The 22,177-nt window shown below is 47.5% G+C and overlaps 1 protein-coding gene across 1 annotated transcript in view; it reads right to left on the bottom strand.

Moving 5' to 3' along the window:
* BEST4 (bestrophin 4) overlaps nt 1-19,114 on the bottom strand; it is a 42,400-nt gene extending 23,286 nt beyond the window's left edge. Inside the window, exons 1-4 of the mRNA XM_077450807.1 lie at nt 18,915-19,114; nt 14,911-15,069; nt 7,721-8,049; nt 5,078-5,232 (exon numbers count right to left, since the gene is read on the bottom strand). Of these exons, the coding sequence (XP_077306933.1) occupies nt 5,078-5,232; nt 7,721-8,049; nt 14,911-15,062 (636 nt within the window). The 5' untranslated portion in view covers nt 15,063-15,069; nt 18,915-19,114. The remainder of the gene's footprint in view (nt 1-5,077; nt 5,233-7,720; nt 8,050-14,910; nt 15,070-18,914) is intronic.
* Between the last annotated feature and the right edge of the window lie 3,063 nt (nt 19,115-22,177).

The raw sequence follows: 22,177 nt of genomic DNA, 5'->3' as shown, positions 1-22,177 counted from the left end.
GGACATAAGACTGACTGACCTCCATCCAGGACATAAGACAGACAGACCTCCATCCAGGACATAAGACAGACCTCCATCCAGGACATAAGACAGACAGACCTTCATCCAGGACTTAAGACAGACCTCCATCCAGGACATAAGACAGACTGACCTCCATCCAGGACACACAGACGGGCGGATTTTTGAGGCAAAATTTCTTTCTAAGTCCGCCGTAGCCCACACATGGGGGGGATTGTCAGCCGGGTAATTTGATCGCGTGTACGCGGCATAATACAGTGATCAGCTATAATACTATGCACTGTCACTGTACTAATGACACTGGCTATCAAATGGTTAAATGTGTACCTAATATTAGCTGCTTTTGCTAAGTGATCATACTGTTTTTTCCCCCTGAATTGCAGGGAATAATAAAACAGCAAGATCACCTGTCAATATTTGGAGCTCTGTGATGTTTACAGAGTTCTCTTCCCTGAATGACGGAATCGATCAGCAGGTGCCGGTGATCAATCATTGGCCAACACCCTCTGATCGGCTTGTGCTGTAACCAATCACATCTCAGCTGGGGGGGGGGGGGGGGGGCTGGCGCGTATTCGCACAATGCATGTACTTCCGGACGGAAGTGGCGGATCACATATGAGATGTCCAGCACAGAGAGGCCGCTTTGCCGCCATACTCCAAAATAAAGTGACCGGCCAGCAGGGAAGTCCAGCCTGAGCTGGTTTGGCCGGGCTTCTCCTATGGACCACAGCAGTGCAAATCTCTGCTGATGTCACCGATATCAGTCCAGGCACCGCTTCATCCCGACCGCGTCATCCCGACCGCTTCATCCCGACAGCGTCATCCCGACCGCGTCACCCCGACCGCGTCATCCCGACCGCGTCACCCCGACCGCGTCACCCCGACCGCGTCACCCCGACCGCGTCATCCCGACCACATCATCCCGACCGCTTCATACCGACCGCATCATCCCGACCACGTCATACCGACCACTTCATACCGACCGCATCATCCCAACCACGATGTCATCCCGACCGCTTCATCCCGACCGCTTCATCCCGACCGTGTCATCCCGACCGTGTCATCCCGACCGTGTCATCCCAACCGCGTCATCCCGACCACGTCATCCCGACCACATCATACCGACCGCGTCATCCCGACCACGTCATACCGACCGTGTCATCCCGACCGTGTCATCCCGACCGCATCATCCCAACCACGACGTCATCCTGACCGCTTCATCCCGACCGCGTCATCCCAACCACGACGTCATCCCGACCGCTTCATCCCGACCATGTCATCCCGACCGCGTCATCCCGACCGCATCATCCCAACCACAACGTCATCCCCGACCGCTTCATCCCGACCGTGTCATCCCGACCGCGTCATCCCGACCGCGTCATCCCAACCACGACGTCATCCCGACCGCGTCATCCCGACCGCGTCATCCCGACCACGTCATACCGACCGTGTCATCCCGACCACGTCATACCGACCGTGTCATCCCGACCGCATCATCCCAACCACGTCATACCGACCGCGTCATCCCGACCACGTCATACCGACCGTGTCATCCCGACCGCATCATCCCAACCACGACGTCATCCCGACCGCTTCATCCCGACCGTGTCATCCCGACCGTGTCATCCTGACCGCGTCATCCCGACCGCATCATCCCAACCACGACGTCATCCCGACCGCTTCATCCCGACCGTGTCATCCCGACCGCGTCATCCCGACCGCATCATCCCAACCACGACGTCATCCCGACCGCTTCATCCCGACCGTGTCATACCGACCGTGTCATCCCGACCGCGTCATCCCGACCGCGTCATCCCGACCGCGTCATCCCGACCCTGTCATCCCGACCACGTCATACCGACCGTGTCATCCCGACCGCGTCATCCCGACCGTGTCATCCCGACTGCGTCATCCCGACCGTGTCATCCCGACCGCGTCATCCCGACCGCATCATCCCGACCACGACGTAATCCCGACCACGTCATCCCGACCGCGTCATCCCGACCGCTTCATCCCGACTGCATCATCCCCACCACGACGTCATCCCGACCGCGTCATCCCGACCGCGTCATCCCGACCGCTTCATCCCGACTGCATCATCCCCACCACGACGTCATCCCGACCGCGTCATCCCGACCGTATCATCCCGACCGCGTCATCCCGACCGCATCATCCCGACCACGACGTAATCCCGACCACGTCATCCCGACCGCGTCATCCCGACCGCTTCATCCCGACTGCATCATCCCCACCACGACGTCATCCCAACCACGTCATCCCGACCGCATCTTTCCGACCGCATCATCCCCACCACGACGTCATCCCGACCTCATGATCCCAACCACGTCATCCCAACCACGTCATCCCGACCGCGTCATCCTGACCGCATCATCCCAACCACGTCATCCCGACCACGTTATCCCGACCGCATCATCCCAACCACGTCATCCCAACTGCGTCATCCCGACCGCATCATCCCAACCACGTCATCCCGACCGTGTAATCCCGACTGCGTCATCCCGACCGTGTCATCCCAACCACGTCATCCCGACCGCATCATCCGAACCACGTCATCCGAACCGCGTCATCCCAACCGCATCATCCGAACCACGTCATCCCGGCCACGGAGTCGGGATCCATCAGAACCCTGGACCAACACCAAGCTCAGCCTCTCAGCGAGCTGCTGAGAGCCTGAGCCAGCCACTCCCTGCCCCCTCCACAGCTCAGCGCTCCAGTGAGCGAGAAGGGAGAGCTATGACTGACAGTCTACATCTCTCTGCTCACGAAGCTCTGAAAACCGAGCGTTCGTTGATGTTCGATCGCTCGGTTCTCAGTGTAGAGGCGCCGGGGGACAGATGCTGCATCCATCTAGGTAAGTATGAAAAAAATGTATTTACTTCTCTTTTAAAGTCCAGTAATTAGGGTAGGTGTGCACAGCAGAGCACTGAGCTGCAGTACTTAGTAATGACCAGCAGGTGGGGGAGGGTCCAGGCTGATCATTACAGCATGTTTGGTGGTGCTGTAGAAGATTTCCCACACATTGAAGTGAGATTCTGATGAGGTTGGTCATTGATGGCTACAAAAGTCAGGAGCAGAAGGACAGCAGACATAGCTGGAAACCTAACCCTTCCCCCAACAATATGGCCGCCTGTACCGTTACAATGTTACCACTTCTCTGCCAATTACAGCACATCAGTGCCTAATGTGGGACAATCTTTGCTCGGATATCGCCAACATTAGCAGAAGCGCTGGGAAAATACGTTTTATCACCACATGCATTCCTGTTATCGGCCAATCAGCAGAGCCGGATAGGATAACGGGCGGCTCCCAGGAATGTGAAGAGGAAGGAAATATAACTGCCCAGAAGAGATTTACAACAATTAATAAATCTTTCATTTACAAAGTTCAGATTACTTCTGTTATTAATAGATTGTAACATTCCATGAGATTCTCCATATATAGTCCTTTCTTATTTGTCCAATAGGGCACACGGGGTCAGAAGAATTCGGAGATGTGTGGGTTATACTGCCACCTACAGGAGAATCTGACACTGGCAACAAAAATCTGCTGGCCTGTATATCCTCCCCAGTTCCCATCATGTTTCCATTTCATTCTTCACCTTTTGGACCTAAAGGAATACACTCTGGGGTGGGGTGGAGGACACAGAGGGACAGTGTGGGTGGTGGAGGACACAGGGGGACACTGTGGGGTGGGGGGGTGGTGTGGAGGACACAGTTGAACACCTTGGGGGGTGGAGGACACAGGGGGTGGAGGACACAGGGGGACACAGTGGGGGGTGACAGCCTGTCAAAGTAATGGCTCCAACAGGATCACAGGAGGCCCCATGATACTCTCCTGTCCTCCACCCCCACTATGTCCCACTATGTCCTCCACCCCCACTATGTCCCACTGTGTCCTCCACCCCCCACTATGTCCCACTGTGTCCTCCACCCCCCACTATGTCCTCCACCCCCCACTGTGTCCTCCACCCCCCACTATGTCCCACTGTGTCCTCCACCCCCCACTGTGTCCTCCACCCCCCACTATGTCCTCCTCCCCCCACTATGTCCCACTGTGTCCTCCACCCCCCACTATGTCCCACTGTGTCCTCCACCCCCCACTATGTCCTCCACCCCCCCACTGTGTCCTCCACCCCCCACTATGTCCTCCACCCCCCACTATGTCCCACTGTGTCCTCCACCCCCCACTGTGTCCTCCACCCCCCACTGTGTCCTCCACCCCCCACGCTGTCCCCCTCTGTCCTCCACCCCCCCATTGTGTCCTCCACCCCCCACTGTGTCCCCCTCTGTCCTCCACCCCCCACTATGTCCCCCTCTGTCCTCCACCCCCACTATGTCCCACTGTGTCCTCCACCCCCCCACTATGTCCTCCACCCCCCACTATGTCCCACTGTGTCCTCTACCCCCCACGCTGTCCCCCTCTGTCCTCCACTCCCACTATGTCCCACAGTGTCCTCCACCCCCCCCATTGTGTCCTCCACCCCCCACTGTGTCCCCCTCTGTCCTCCACCCCCCACTATGTCCCCCTCTGTCCTCCACCCCCACTATGTCCCACTGTGTCCTCCACCCCCCACTGTGTCCCCCTGTGTCCTCCACCCCCCACTATGTCCCACTGTGTCCTCCACCCCCCACGCTGTCCCCCTCTGTCCTCCACTCCCACTATGTCCCACAGTGTCCTCCACCCCCCCATTGTGTCCCCCCCCCCCCCGCTGTCTCAGAATGATTCGGACCCCTCGTCTCTTAATGAACAATTAAAGATAATAAAAAACGATTTTCGACTTAATGGATCTCATTGGGAGACACAGGCCCCTCCCCCTGACATGGGATCTCTCATTCTACAGACATGTAACCAGAGGCATGATGGGAGTGTGAGCGGTTATACTGGGTGGCCATTTCTCCTGTAGGGGGCAGTATAACCCAGAATCCCGATACTCCGTGTCTCTTCATGAACTCCAAGTAAAGGAGTTGAGGATAAGTCTCAATCTCTATCTTCTCTCATTGAATATAATGCGGAGCGCTAGGATGGCGGCACAACTCACCTCTATGAGAAGTTTCAGCGCGATGTCGTCTCGGACTCTCCCGTCCCGCCGGGCCTGGGCGGCCTGGTTGGTAAACCACACGCAGGGGATCCAGTACTTGTTGAAGTCGGAGGCTAAACTTTCATATTTCTTTAGCTCCTCGCGGGTCATAAAGCCTGGAAAAGATTGCGGTGTTAACCCTTTCACTGTCATCACCCACAATTCCCCATTGGAGATCCCATCCCCCCGTCCTGACAAGTTATATGAATATCTCTTCATTTTCATTACAGGTCGTTCCTCTACAATACATGATACAATATGATGTCTCCATTCTGAGCTCCACTGGTCTCCATTGGTCTCCACTGGTCACCATTGGCCTCCATTGGTCACCATTGGTCTCCATTGGTCTCCATTAATCTCCACTGGTCTCCACTGGTCACCATTGGTCTCCATTGGTCTCCACTGGTCACCATTGGTCTCCACTGGTCACCATTGGTCTCCATTGGTCACCATTGGTCTCCATTGGTCACCATTGGTCTCCATTGGTCTCCACTGGTCTCCACTGGTCACCATTGGTCTCCATTGGTCACCATTGGTCTCCACTGGTCACCATTGGTCTCCACTGGTCACCATTGGTCTCCACTGGTCACCATTGGTCTCCACTGGTCACCATTGGTCTCCATTGGTCTCCATTGGTCACCATTGGTCTCCACTGGTCACCATTGGTCTCCATTGGTCTCCATTGGTCTCCATTGGCCTCCATTGTTCTCCATTGGTCTCCATTGGTCAGCCACCGGGATTCAAACAATTCATCTCAGTCCTCCCAGTGTTGGAGCCCAAATCAAATATCTTCCACAAAGTCTTACAGTTTATTTTCATTAGAAAGCAGCCACAGCCTGAGTAGAAAGGCCTGTCCCCTGCATGCTGCAGAGGAGAACCCTTGTTCTCTGTGTGGAAGCAGTGGTCACTCTGCAGAGGTCCAACATGCCAAGTCAGATCTATGGCTCTCATGCTCAGGGCCAGATTAACATAGGAGCTATTGGAGCTGCAGCTCCAGGCCCCTACCTTAATATAGGTCCAGCAGGGATAGACTGACCATTCGACACTGCCCGGGGGCCCCATGGGACGCTCCTGGTACCTGCTGTGGTAGGGTGAATCTGACAGTTGGGGGGGATTGGTGCAGCGGGGAGCAAATAGAAGCAATCTCCCTGTATAGCTCTCCATGAAGCCAATTCTCCCCCTCCCCCTCCTCCTCCTGCGGCTGTCAGCTGCTTCATGGAGAGCCAAGGAGGCAGAGCGGTGCTTGTAATTGCCCCCCCGCAACACCGATCACCCCCAACTGTCATCAGATCCGACTGTATTGTGGGCCCCTCTGTGCGCCCCCCGGACCCCCTCGTTCCCTCAGAGTGCGGCCGGCTTCCCTCCTCACCTCTCCTGCCTGTGTCAGGATGGAGAGCAGAGAAGGGGCCGGTAAATATGTCATTTATCAGCTCCTTCAGTGATCTGTACTGATCAGCGACTGTGTTCATTCACAACTGAATCGTAGTAAACAATAAAAAATTAACTTGTAAAAAATGATAAAAACTAAAATAAAAGCATTGTGGAAATAAAATCAATAATAATCCAAATAAAAAAAACTATTGGCACCTCCCCCGCACAAAGCATTGAGAAGAAAAATGTGAAACATAAAAAATTGCAACAAATAATAAAAAATATAAAAAATAATCAAAGAAAACGGAAGAGCTGATTCACCCGGGTTGTGTATTCAGCGTGAAGGAGTCGTTGTTTTAACAAAGAATTGTGTTTGAATTGTATTTATTTCCATAAAAAGGCCCACCAAAATCCTCCAGCCCCACAACGCTCTTCATCCAGCCCCGCTCCCTGCTGATTGCAGAGAAAATGCAGGTCCCCTACCCTGCTGTGTGGCAGAGCTGTGTAAATCTCAGGACTGTATGGACATCCATAGACAAATATACACTATATTACCAAAAGTATTGGGACACCTGCCTTTACGCACACATGAACTGGATGAGCGAGTTTGGGGTGGAGGAACTTGACTGGCCTGCACAGAGTCCTGACCTCAGCCTAATTGAACAGTGGAGACTGCGAGCCAGGCCTTCTCATCCAACATCAGTGCCTGACCTCACAGATGCTCTTCTGGAAGAATGGTCAAACATTCCCATAGACACCCTCCTAAACCTTGTGGACGGCCTTCCCAGAAGAGGTGAAGCTGTTATAGCTGCAAAGGGACAACTCAATATTGAACCCTCCGGACTGGGGGGGTCATTAAAGGTCATGTGTGTGTAAAGGCAGGCGTCCCAATACTTTTGCTAATATAGTGTGTGTAAAGGCAGGCGTCCCAATACTTTTGCTAATATAGTGTGTGTAAAGGCAGGCGTCCCAATACTTGTGGTAATATAGTGTGTGTAAAGGCAGGTGTCCCAATACTTGTGATAATATAGTGTGTGTAAAGGCAGGCGTCCCAATACTTGTGGTAATATAGTGTGTGTAAAGGCAGGCGTCCCAATACTTTTGCTAATATAGTGTGTGTAAAGGCAGGCGTCCCAATACTTGTGGTAATATAGTGTATATTATAAGATTATTATTGATAACATGACCAGAATATCGGGTTTTTTTACGTTTGGCTGAAACCTTCTGACCTACCTGCATCCACGATGTGATCCATGGTGGGGAACCTCTTGAGGACGCGGGTGCTGACCGACCTCAGGATGAGCACCGATGAGAGGTTGGCGTAGCGTATCAGGGTGCGTCGCAGCAGGCGGCCCCTCTCGTCTCCCCCATGGACGGTGCTGGAGACCACACACATGAGCTGGTCCGGCAGGGGGATGTTGGTGTACTGGGCCCACCAACGAGTGACAATCAGGTTGACGTAGAACCCCAGGACGAAGGCGATGGGGATGAGGTTGATGTATTGGTTGCAGTATTTCACCACCTTCTCGAACATCCTCTTCTGCTCTCCATTCAGGGCGTGTCTGGAAGGTGGATGACAGCGCCGGTCACATATGACATACATGCGATCTTTGTCCTCTCCTTCCATTCATGTCTATGAGTGACGGCCCGTCCATTGGGGGTGCATAGGAGCCGCCCCCCCATCTGTGTGTCCGGCCCCCTCATCTCCATACAGGACACCGGACGCATGGCTTCCAATGGAGGGGGCGTGTTTTTGAAAGCATGTGATTGGAGCCAGAGGCTTTAATAGGCTTCAAAAAAGGGTGGGCTCAGGACGCAGAGCACTCCGCCCCGAGCCCTCCCAGTTGTGTGACAATAACCAATTAATATTCATTATTATCACACTGATTCTCCTCCCGGCCAATCGGGCTCACTCCATCCATCCCATCCATCCCGCCCAACGCTCTATTCATCCCATCCATCCCACCCAACGCTCTATCCATCCCGCCCAACGCTCCATCCATCCCAGCCAACGCTCCATCCATCCCACCCAACACTCCATCCCAACCCTTCATCCATCCCATCCAACGCTCCTTTCATCCCGACACTCCATTCATCCCACCCAGCACTCCATCCATCCCACCCAACACTCCATCCCACCCAGCACTCCATCCATCCCACCCGACACTCCATCCCACCCAACACTCCATCCATCCCAACACTCCATCCATCCCAACACGCCATCCATCCCAACACTCCATCCATCCCACCCAACACTCCATCCCACCCAGCACTCCATCCATCCCACCCAACACTCCATCCCACCCAGCACTCCATCCATCCCACCCGATACTCCATCCCACCCAACACTCCATCCATCCCAACACTCAATCCATCCCAACACGCCATCCATCCCAACACTCCATCCCAACCCTTCATCCATCCCATCCAACGCTCCTTTCATCCCGACACTCCATTCATCCCACCCAGCACTCCATCCATCCCACCCGACACTCCATCCCACCCAACACTCCATCCATCCCAACACTCCATCCATCCCAACACGCCATCCATCCCAACACTCCATCCATCCCACCCAACACTCCATCCCACCCAGCACTCCATCCATCCCACCCAACACTCCATCCCACCCAGCACTCCATCCATCCCACCCGATACTCCATCCCACCCAACACTCCATCCATCCCAACACTCAATCCATCCCAACACGCCATCCATCCCAACACTCCATCCATCCCACCCAACACTCCATCCCACCCAACACTCCATCCATCCCGCCCAACGCTCTATCCATCCCGCCCAACGCTCCATCCATCCCAGCCAACGCTCCATCCATCCCAGCCAACGCTCCATCCATCCCACCCAACACTCCATCCCAATCAACGCTCCATCCCAACCCTCCATCCATCCCATCCAACGCTCCTTTCATCCCGACACTCCATTCATCCCACCTAGCACTCCATCCATCCCACCCAACACTCCATCCCACCCAACACTCCATCCATCCCAACACTCCATCCATCCCAACACGCCATCCATCCCAACACTCCATCCATCCCACCCAACACTCCATTCATCCCGACACTCCATCCATCCCACCCAACACTTCATCCCACCCAACACTCCATCCATCCCAACACTCCATCCATTACACCCAATGCTCCATCCATTCCAACACTCCATTCCACCCAACACTCCATCCCACCCAGCACTCCATCCATCCCACGCAACGCTCCATCTATCCCAACACTCCATCCATCCCAAAACTCCATCCCAATCAACGCTCGATCCATCCCAACACTCCATCCATCCCACCCAATGCTCCTTTCATCCCGACACTCCATTCATCCCACCCAACACTCCATCCATCCCACCCAACACTCCATCCCACCCAGCACTCCATCCATCCCACCCAACACTTCATCCATCCCACCCAACGCTCCATTCATCCAAACATTCCATCCATCCCACCTAACACTCCATCCATCCCAACAGTCCATCCATCCCACCCAACACTCCATCCATCCCACCCAACGCTCCATCCATCCCATCCAATGCTCCATGCATCTCAATGCTCCATCCATCCCACCCAACACTCCATCCCAATCAACGCTCCATCCATCCCAACACTCCATCCATCCCAACGCTCCATCCCACCCAACACTCCATCCATCTGGGATTTATACCGGAATTGTGTTTTATACTAATAATGGGGATGATCAGTGATTTATAGCAGACTGCGATATTGCGGTGGGCGATCTGACACAAGTCCCCGGTCACTGACCACACATCAGTGTTCTTCACACTCACAGATCTGTGTTTGGGGAAGATTGGATCTGATCACCGAGTTCTGCCTGTCAATCATTGGCCGGTGCCGATCTAGCAGTGTATTGATCTATCACTGTATGTATCTATCGGTATATGGATCTATCAGTGTATTGATCTATCAGTTTATTGATCTATCAGTGTATTGATCTAGTGGTGTATTGATCTATCAGTGTATTGATATATCAGTATATGGATCTATCAGTGTATTGATCTATCAGTTTATTGATCTATCAGTATATTGATTTATCAGTATATGGATCTATCAGTGTATTGCTCTATCAGTTTATTGATCTATCAGTATATGGATCTATCAGTGTATTGATCTATCAGTGTATGGATCTATCAGTGTATTGATCTATCACTGTGTGTATCTATCAGCATATGGATCTATCAGTGTATTGATATATCTGTATATGGATCTATCAGTGTATTGATCTATCAGTGTATTGATATATCAGTATATGAATCTATCAGTGTATTGATCTATCAGTGTATTGATCTAGTGGTGTATTGATCTATCAGTGTATTGATATATCAGTATATGGATCTATCAGTGTATTGATCTATCAGTGTATTGATATATCAGTATATGGATCTATCAGTGTATTGATCTTTCAGTGTATGGATCTATCAGTGTATTGATCTATCACTGTATGTATCTATCACTATCAGTATATGGATCTATCAGTGTATTGATCTATCAGTGTATTGATATATCAGTATATGGATCTATCAGTGTATTGATCTATCAGTGTATGGATCTATCATTATATGGATCTATTAATGTATTGATCTATCAGTATATGGATCTATTAGTGTATTGATCTATCAGTATATGGATCTATCAGTGTATTGATCTATCAGTGTATTGATCTAGTGGTGTATTGATCTATCAGTGTATTGATATATCAGTATGTGGATCTATCAGTGTATTGATCTATCAGTGTATGTATCTATCAGTGTTTGGATCTATCAGTGTATTGATCTATCAGTGTATTGATCTATCAGTGTATTGATCTATCAGTGTATTGATCTAGCAGTGCTTTGATCTATCAGTGTATTGATCTATCAGTATATGGATCTATCAGTGTATAGATCTAGAAGTGTATGGATCTATCAGTGTATGGATCTATCACTGTATGTATATATCGGTATCTGGATCTATCAGTGTATTGCTCTATCAGTTTATTGATCTATCAGAGTATTGCTCTATCAGTTTATTGATCTATCAGTGTATTGATTTATCAGTATATGGATCTATCAATGTATTGATCTATCGGTATTTGAATCTATCAGTATATGGATCTATCACTGTATGTATCTATCAGCATATGGATCTATTAGTGTATTGATCTATCAGTATATGGATCTATCAGTGTATTGATCTATCAGTGTATAGATCTATCAGTATATGGATCTATCAGTGTATTGACCTATCAGTGTATTGATATATCAGTATATGGATCTATCAGTATATGTATCTATCAGTGTATTGATCTAGTGGTGTATTGATCTATCAGTGTATTGATATATCAGTAAATGGATCTATCAGTATATGGATCTATCAGTGTATTGATCTAGTGGTGTATTGATCTATCAGTGTATTGATATATCAGTATATGGATCTATGAGTGTATTGATCTATCAGTGTATGGATCTATCAGTATATGGATCTATGAGTGTATTGATCTAGTGGTGTATTGATTTATCAGTGTATTGATATATCAGTATATGGATCTATCATTATATAGATCTATTAGTGTATTGATCTATCAGTGTATGGATCTATCAGTTTATTGATATATCAGTGTATGGATCTATCAGTATATGGATCTATTAGTGTATTGATCTATCAGTATATGGATCTATTAGTGTATTGATCTATCAGTATATGGATCTATCAGTGTATGTATCTATCAGTGTATGGATCTATCAGTGTGTTGATCTATCAGTGTATGTATCTATCAGTATATGGATCTATCAGTGTATTGATCTATCAGTGTATGTATCTATCAGTATATGGATCTATCAGTGTATTGATCTAGCAGTGTATTGATCTAGCAGTGTATTGATCTATCAGTGCATTGATCTAGCAGTGCATTGATCTATCAGTGTATTGATCTATCAGTGTATGGCTCTATCACTGTATGTATCTATCGGTATATGGATCTATCAGTGTATTGCTCTATCAGTTTATTGATCTATCAGAGTATTGCTCTATAAGTTTATTGATCTATCAGTGTATTGATGTATCAGTGTATTGATCTATCGGTATTTGAATCAATCAGTATATGGATCTATCAGTGTATGGATCTATCAGTGTATGGATCTATCAGTATATGGATCTATCAGTGTATGGATCTATCAGTGTATTGATCTATCAGTGTATTGATATATCAGTATATGGATCTATCAGTGTATTGATCTATCAGTGTATGGATCTATCAGTGTATGGATCTATCAGTATATGGATCTATCAGTGTATTGATCTATCAGTGTATGGATCTATCAGTATATGGATCTATCAGTGTATTGATCTAGTGGTGTATTGATCTATCAGTGTATTGATCTATCAGTGTATGGATCTATCATTATATGGATCTATTAATGTATTTATCTATCAGTATATGGATCTATCAGTGTATTGATCTATCAGTATATGGATCTATCAGTGTATTGATCTAGCAGTGTATTGATCTAGCAGTGCTTTGATCTATCAGTGTATTGATATATCAGTATATGGATCTATCAGTATATAGATCTATCAGTATATAGATCTATCAGTGTATTGATCTAGAAGTGTATGGATCTATCAGTGTATGGATCTATCACTGTATGTATCTATCGGTATATGGATCTATCAGTGTATTGCTCTATCAGTTTATTGATCTATCAGAGTATTGCTCTATCAGTTTATTGATCTATCAGTGTATTGATTTATCAGTGTATGGATCTATCAGTGTATTGATCTATCGGTATTTGAATCTATCGGTATTTGAATCTATCAGTATATGGATCTATCAGTGTATTGATATATCAGTATATGGATCTATCAGTGTATTGATCCATCACTGTATGTATCTATCAGCATATGGATCTATTAGTGTATTGATCTATCAGTGTATTGATATATCAGTGTATGGATCTATCAGTGTATTGATCTATCAGTGTATTGATATATCAGTATATGGATCTATCAGTGTATTGATCTATCAGTGTATAGATCTATCAGTATATGGATCTATCAGTATATGGATCTATCAGTGTATTGATCTAGTGGTGTATTGATCTATCAGTGTATTCATATATCAGTATATGGATCTATCAGTGTATTGATCTATCAGTGTATGGATCTATCATTATATGGATCTATTAGTGTATTGATCTATCAGTTTATTGATATATCAGTGTATGGATCTATCAGTATATGGATCTATTAGTGTATTGATCTATCAGTATATGGATCTATTAGTGTATTGATCTATCAGTATATGGATCTATCAGTGTATTGATCTATCAGTGTATGTATCTATCGGAGTTTGGATCTATCAGTGTATTGATCTATCAGTATATGGATCTATCAGTGTATTGATCTAGCAGTGTATTGATCTAGCAGTGTATTGATCTATCAGTGCATTGATCTATCAGTATATGGATCTATCAGTGTATTGATCTAGAAGTGTATGGATCTATCAGTGTATGGATCTATCACTGTATGTATCTATCGGTATATGGATCTATCAGTGTATTGCTCTATCAGTTTATTGATCTATCAGTGTATTGATTTATCAGTATATGGATCTATCAGTGTATTGATCTATCGGTATTTGAATCTATCAGTATATGGATCTATCAGTGTATTGATCTATCACTGTATGTATCTATGAGTATATGGATCTATCAGTGTATTGATCTAGCAGTGTATTGATATATTAGTATATGGATCTATCAGTGTATGTATCTATCAGTATATGGATCTATCAGTGTATGGATCTATCAGTATATGGATCTATCAGTGTATTGATCTATCAGTGTATTGATATATCAGTATATGGATCTATCAGTGTATTGATCTATCAGTGTATTGATCTGTCAGTGTACTGATCTATCAGTGTATGGATCTATCAGTATATGGATCTATCAGTTTATTGATCTATTAGTGTATTGATCTATCAGTATATGGATCTATCAGTGTATTGATCTATCAGTGTACTGATCTATCAGTGTATGGATCTATCAGTATATGGATCTATCAGTGTATTGATCTATCAGTGTATGGATCTATCAGTGTATTGATCTATCAGTATATGGATCTATTAGTGTATTGATCTATGAGCATATGGATCTATCAGTGTATTGATCTATCAGTGTATGGATCTATCAGTGTATTGATCTATCAGTATATGAATCTAGCAGTATATGGATATATCAGTGTATTGATCTATCAGTGTATGGATCTATCAGTATATAGATCTATCAGTGGATGGATCTATCAGTGTATGGACTCTGCACAGTAGCACTTCCCTTAAGGTTGGATGGAATTCTTGGTACCTGTCCTCAGGGTGGAGTCATGGTGGTTCAGGTAAGCGGCTCACCTGTAGACAACGCTAATGATGGAGTAGAGGGAGATGAAGACCAGGAACTCCTTGTACAGTAGTTTATAGATACTTCCTTTCCATCGGAAGAGAAGTTTGGAGAATCCTCCGAATCGGGCGTTGGCCACCTTCAGGGTGTAGGAGACGGTCATCCTGACTCTGCCGGGACCAGAAGAGTGACAGTTAGCAGAATGTCCAAATCTAAATGTTCTGTATGAATGTATAGTTCTGTGTTATTACTGTATAGTGGGGTCTGGGCTGCTGAGCTTGCAATCTGTCCAAGGGTGGCATGCTAAGAGTGTGGAGAGAGGAGCAACCAATCATCTGCCACTTTTCCTGTGATTTGTGTTGCTGTATCAAAAGATGAATTCTGACTGGCCAATGTGGGTAACAGTACAATCTGTATCACTCTTTGCCTTATAGAATAGACCTGACCGGTCCATAGACAGGGGGGCTCGGTATCGGGACTATAATTGGACATTTCATGCCTGGGTCTTTACTTTCATCTGTTATTTTGGCAAAATTCAACCACCAGTGTCTCCCCCTGCTCTACAGACCAGTGTCTTGTCCCTTCCATAGATGACTCCCACCAATGTCTTGTCCCTTCCATAGATGACTCCCACCAATGTCTTGTCCCTTCCATAGATGACTCCCACCAATGTCTTGTCCCTTCCATAGATGACTCCCACCAGTGTCTTGTCCCTTCCATAGATGACTCCCACCAGTGTCTTGTCCCTTCCATAGATGACTCCCACCAGTGTCTTGTCCCTTCCATAGATGACTCCCACCAATGTCTTGTCCCTTCCATAGATGACTCCCACCAATGTCTTGTCCCTTCCATAGATGACTCCCACCAATGTCTTGTCCCTTCCATAGATGACTCCCACCAATGTCTTGTCCCTTCCATAGGTGACTCCCACCAGTGTCTTGTCCCTTCCATAGATGACTCCCACCAGTGTCTTGTCCCTTCCATAGATGACTCCCACCAGTGTCTTGTCCCTTCCATAGATGACTCCCACCAGTGTCTTGTCCCTTCCATAGGTGACTCCCACCAGTGTCTTGTCCCTTCCATAGATGACTCCCACCAGTGTCTTGTCCCTTCAATAGATGACTCCCACCAGTGTCTTGTCCCTTCCATAGATGACTCCCACCAATGTCTTGTCCCTTCCATAGGTGACTCCCACCACTGTCTTGTCCCTTCCATAGATGACTCCCACCAGTGTCTTGTCCCTTCCATAGGTGACTCCCACCAGTGTCTTGTCCCTTCCATAGATGACTCCCACCAGTGTCTTGTCCCTTCCATAGATGACTCCCACCAGTGTCTTGTCCCTTCCATGGGTGACTCCCACCAATGTCTTGTCCCTTCCATAGATGACTCCCACCAGTGTCTTGTCCCTTCCATAGATGACTCCCACCAGTGTCTTGTCCCTTCCATAGATGACTCCCACCAGTGTCTTGTCCCTTCCATAGATGACTCCCACCAGTGTCTTGTCCCTTCCATAGGTGACTCCCACCAATGTCTTGTCCCTTCCATAGGTGACTCCCACCAATGTCTTGTCCCTTCCATAGGTGACTCCCACCACTGTCTTGTCCCTTCCATAGATGACTCCCACCAGTGTCTTGTCCCTTCCATAGGTGACTCCCACCAGTGTCTTCTCCCTTCCATAGATGACTCCCACCAGTGTCTTGTCCCTTCCATAGATGACTCCCACCAGTGTCTTGTCCCTTCCATAGATGACTCCCACCAGTGTCTTGTCCCTTCCATAGATGACTCCCACCAGTGTCTTGTCCCTTCCATAGATGACTCCCACCAATGTCTTGCCCCTTCCATAGATGACTCCCACCAGTGTCTTGTCCCTTCCATAGATGACTCCCACCACTGTCTTGTCCCTTCCATAGATGACTCCCACCAGTGTCTTGTCCCTTCCATAGGTGACTCCCACCACTGTCTTGTCCCTTACATAGATGACTCCCACCAATGTCTTGTCCCTTCCATAGATGACTCCCACCAATGTCTTGTCCCTTCCATAGATGACTCCCACCAGTGTCTTGTCCCTTCCATAGATGACTCCCACCAGTGTCTTGTCCCTTCCATAGATGACTCCCACCAGTGTCTTGTCCCTTCCATAGATGACTCCCACCAGTGTCTTGTCCCTTTCCTAGGTGACTCCCACCACTGTCTTGTCCCTTCCATAGATGACTCCCACCAGTGTGTTGCCCCTTCCATAGATGACTCCCACCAGTGTCTTGTCCCTTCTATAGATGACTCCCACCAATGTCTTGTCCCTTCCATAGATGACTCCCACCAGTGTCTTGTCCCTTCCATAGGTGACTCTCACCACTGTCTTGTCCCTTCCATAGATGACTCCCACCAGTGTCTTGTCCCTTGCATAGATGACTCCCACCAGTGTCTTGCCCCTTCCATAGATGACTCCCACCAATGTCTTGTCCCTTCCATAGATGACTCCCACCAGTGTCTTGTCCCTTCCATAGATGACTCCCACCAGTGTCTTGTCCCTTCCATAGATGACCCCCACCAGTCTCTTGTCCCTTCCATAGATGACTCCCACCAGTGTCTTGTCCCTTCCATAGATGACTCCCACCAGTGTCTTGTCCCTTCCATAGATGACTCCCACCAGTGTCTTGTCCCTTCCATAGATGACTCCCACCAGTGTCTTGTCCCTTCCATAGATGACTCCCACCAGTGTCTTGTCCCTTCCATAGATGACTCCCACCAGTGTCTTGCCCCTTCCATAAATGACTCCCACCAATGTCTTGTCCCTTCCATAGATGACTCCCACCAGTGTCTTGTCCCTTCCATAGATGACTCCCACCAGTGTCTTGCCCCTTCCATAGATGACTCCCACCAGTGTCTTGTCCCTTCCATAGATGACTCCCACCAGTGTCTTGTCCCTTCCATAGATGACTCCCACCAGTGTCTTGTCCCTTACATAGATGACTCCCACCAATGTCTTGTCCCTTCCATAGATGACTCCCACCAATGTCTTGTCCCTTCCATAAATGACTCCCACCAGTGTCTTGCCCCTTCCATAGATGACTCCACCAGTGTCTTGCCCCTTCCATAGATGACTCCCACCAGTGTCTTGTCCCTTCCATAGATGACTCCCACCAGTGTCTTGTCCCTTCCATAGATGACTCCCACCAGTGTCTTGTCCCTTCCATAGATGACTCCCACCACTGTCTTTTCTCCCCCATAGACAGTTCCAGTCAATGTCTTGCCCCCCAGTGTCTTGCCCCCCCAATTGACAGCTTCCATCAGTGTCTTGTCCCTTTATTCCCCCTTTCGATGGCTATGGGTGTCACCATTGTCTTATCCACCATAGCTGGTCTTGTCCCCCTATACATGGCTCTAACCAGTGTCTTACCCCAATAGACTGCTCCCACCATTGTCTTTTTTCCCATAAATGTGCCAGTGTCTTGTCCCCCAATAGATTTTTTATTTTATTTTATTTTTTATACCAGTGTCTTGTTCCCCCCATTGACAGCTCCTACCAGTACATGTCCCTCCGTGGATGGCTCCCACCAGTACATGTCCCTCCGTGGATGGCTCCCACCAGTACAATATCCCCCAAGAGACAGCTCCCACCAGTGTCTTGTCCCACATAGATGGGACTCATCAGTGTCGTGTGCCCCCCATACATGTCTCCCTCCAGTTTCTTGTTCTCCCACAGATGGTTCCTGTCAATGTCTGTTCCCCCTACTTGGCAGCTCACACCAGTGTCTTGTCCCTCTATAGATGACTCCCACCAGTCCATTGTCCCCCCCACAAACATTTCCCACCAGTGTCCCACCCAAGGTGGCAACCCTACCCCTCCTCAAATTCCCAGCAAAGTTGCATGAATACAAAATATCCCCCATTCTGTACAGGCTTGGTCCCATTATCAGATGTCGGTGTGAATGTCGGTCATAATTCTGTCTTCTAATGTATAAAATGTCCAAGGTGGGAACATCCGTCCTTCAGCAGAGCATCCCCAGCAACTCACCTCTATGTGGAGACGATGGAAGAGCATCTCTGGAGACTGAGCCGTCCTTATATACAATCTGATAGACGGCAGGCAATTCTGTCCTGATTTATTGTCTCATAATCTGCAGAGAAAATAATCTGTGTGCACAACGAGTATTGGAGTTCTCACACTCCACTCACATATATTCACACACACTCACATATATATTCACACACACATATATATTCACACACACACATATATTCACACACACTCACATATATATTCACACACACACACATATATTCACACACACTCACATATATATTCACACACACACATATATATTCACACACACATATATATTCACACACACACATATATTCACACACACACACATATATATTCACACACACACATATATATTCACACACACACACACACACATATATATATATTCACACACATATATTCACACACACATATATTCACACACACACACACATATATATTCACACACACATATATATTCACACACACACACACATATATATATTCACACACATATATTCACACACACATATATTCACACACACACACATATATATTCACACACACATATATATTCACACACACACACACACACACACACACACACACACATATATATATTCACACACACACACATATATATTCACACACACACACATATATATTCACACACACACACACACACACACACATATATATTCACACACACACACACACACACACACACACACACACACATATATATTCACACACACACACACACACACACACACACACATATATATATTCACACACACACACACACACACACACACACACATATATATATTCACACACACACACACACACACACACACACACACACACACACACATATATTCACACACACACACACACACACATATATATTCACACACACACACACACATATATATTCACACACACATATATATTCACACATATATTTCCATCATTTCATTTACAGAACACGCCCACAACTTGGAAGATGATTTTTTGTATTGTGAAGCAAACAACAAATAGGACAAAATAACAGAAAAAGTCAATGTGCAGAACTATTCACCCCCCCCCCCCTAAAGTCAGTACTTTTTAGCGCCCCCTTTTGCGTCCATCACAGCTCCCAGTTCCTTTGGATAAGTCTCTATGAGTCTTCCCACATCCCACCACTGGCATTTCTGCCCATTCCTCCTCCTTGCAAAACTACTCCACCTCCTTCAAGTTGGATGGTTTGCACTTGTAAACAGCAACCTTAAATTCTGACCACAGATTTTCTATTGGATTGAGGTCTGGGCTTTGACTAGGCCATTCCAATACATTTCCATATTTCCACTTAAATCACTCAAGTGTTGCTCTAGCAGTGTGTTTGGGGTCATTGTCCTGCTGGAAGGTGAACCTCCGTCCTACCCTCAAATCACACTCAGAGTGCTACAGATTTTGCTCAAGAATATCCCTGTATTTATCACCATCCATCTTTCCCTCAACTCTGACCAGTTACCCAGTCCTGACTGCTGAAAAACATCCCCACAGCATGATGCTGCCACCACCATGAGTCACAGTGGGGATGGTGGTCTTTGGGTGATGAGTTGGGTTTGTGCCAGACATAGCGTTTTCTTTGATGGACAAAAAGTTCAATTTTGGTCTCATCAGACCAGATCACCTTCCTCCATACATCAGACCAGATCACCTTCCTCCATACATCAGAGCAGATCACCTTCCTCCATACATCAGAGCAGATCACCTTCCTCCATACATCAGAGCAGATCACCTTCCTCCATACATCAGACCAGATCACCTTCCTCCATACATCAGAGCAGATCACCTTCCTCCATACATCAGACCAGATCACCTTCCTCCATACATCAGACCAGATCACCTTCCTCCGTACATCAGAGCAGATCACCTTCCTCCATACATCAGAGCAGATCACCTTCCTCCATACATCAGAGCAGATCACCTTCCTCCATACATCAGAGCAGATCACCTTCCTCCATACATCAGACCAGATCACCTTCCTCCATACATCAGAGCAGATCACCTTCCTCCATACATCAGAGCAGATCACCTTCCTCCATACATCAGAGCAGATCACCTTCCTCCATACATCAGACCAGATCACCTTCCTCCATACATCAGAGCAGATCACCTTCCTCCATACATCAGACCAGATCACCTTCCTCCATACATCAGACCAGATCACCTTCCTCCGTACATCAGACCAGATCACCTTCCTCCATACATCAGACCAGATCACCTTCCTCCGTACATCAGACCAGATCACCTTCCTCCGTACATCAGACCAGATCACCTTCCTCCATACATCAGACCAGATCACCTTCCTCCATACATCAGAGCAGATCACCTTCCTCCATACATCAGAGCAGATCACCTTCCTCCATACATCAGACCAGATCACCTTCCTCCATACATCAGAGCAGATCACCTTCCTCCATACATCAGACCAGATCACCTTCCTCCATACATCAGACCAGATCACCTTCCTCCATACATCAGAGCAGATCACCTTCCTCCATACATCAGAGCAGATCACCTTCCTCCGTACATCAGAGCAGATCACCTTCCTCCATACATCAGAGCAGATCACCTTCCTCCATACATCAGACCAGATCACCTTCCTCCATACATCAGACCAGATCACCTTCCTCCATACATCAGACCAGATCACCTTCCTCCATACATCAGAGCAGATCACCTTCCTCCGTACATCAGAGCAGATCACCTTCCTCCATACATCAGAGCAGATCACCTTCCTCCATACATCAGAGCAGATCACCTTCCTCCATACATCAGACCAGATCACCTTCCTCCATACATCAGAGCAGATCACCTTCCTCCATACATCAGACCAGATCACCTTCCTCCATACATCAGACCAGATCACCTTCCTCCATACATCAGAGCAGATCACCTTCCTCCGTACATCAGAGTGGATCACCTTCCTCCATACATCAGACCAGATCACCTTCCTCCATACATCAGAGCAGATCACCTTCCTCCATACATCAGAGCAGATCACCTTCCTCCGTACATCAGACCAGATCACCTTCCTCCATACATCAGACCAGATCACCTTCCTCCATACATCAGACCAGATCACCTTCCTCCATACATCAGAGCAGATCACCTTCCTCCATACATCAGACCAGATCACCTTCCTCCATACATCAGACCAGATCACCTTCCTCCATACATCAGAGCAGATCACCTTCCTCCAT

This window comes from Lithobates pipiens, unplaced genomic scaffold (genome assembly GCF_037356315.1).
Source record: "Lithobates pipiens isolate NorthernLeopardFrog02 unplaced genomic scaffold, aLitPip1_a1.2 Scaffold_23, whole genome shotgun sequence".
Classification (NCBI taxonomy): Eukaryota; Metazoa; Chordata; class Amphibia; order Anura; family Ranidae; genus Lithobates; species Lithobates pipiens.
The sequence above is the reverse complement of the archived record's forward strand: the minus strand, read 5'-3'. Positions and strand labels throughout refer to the sequence as shown.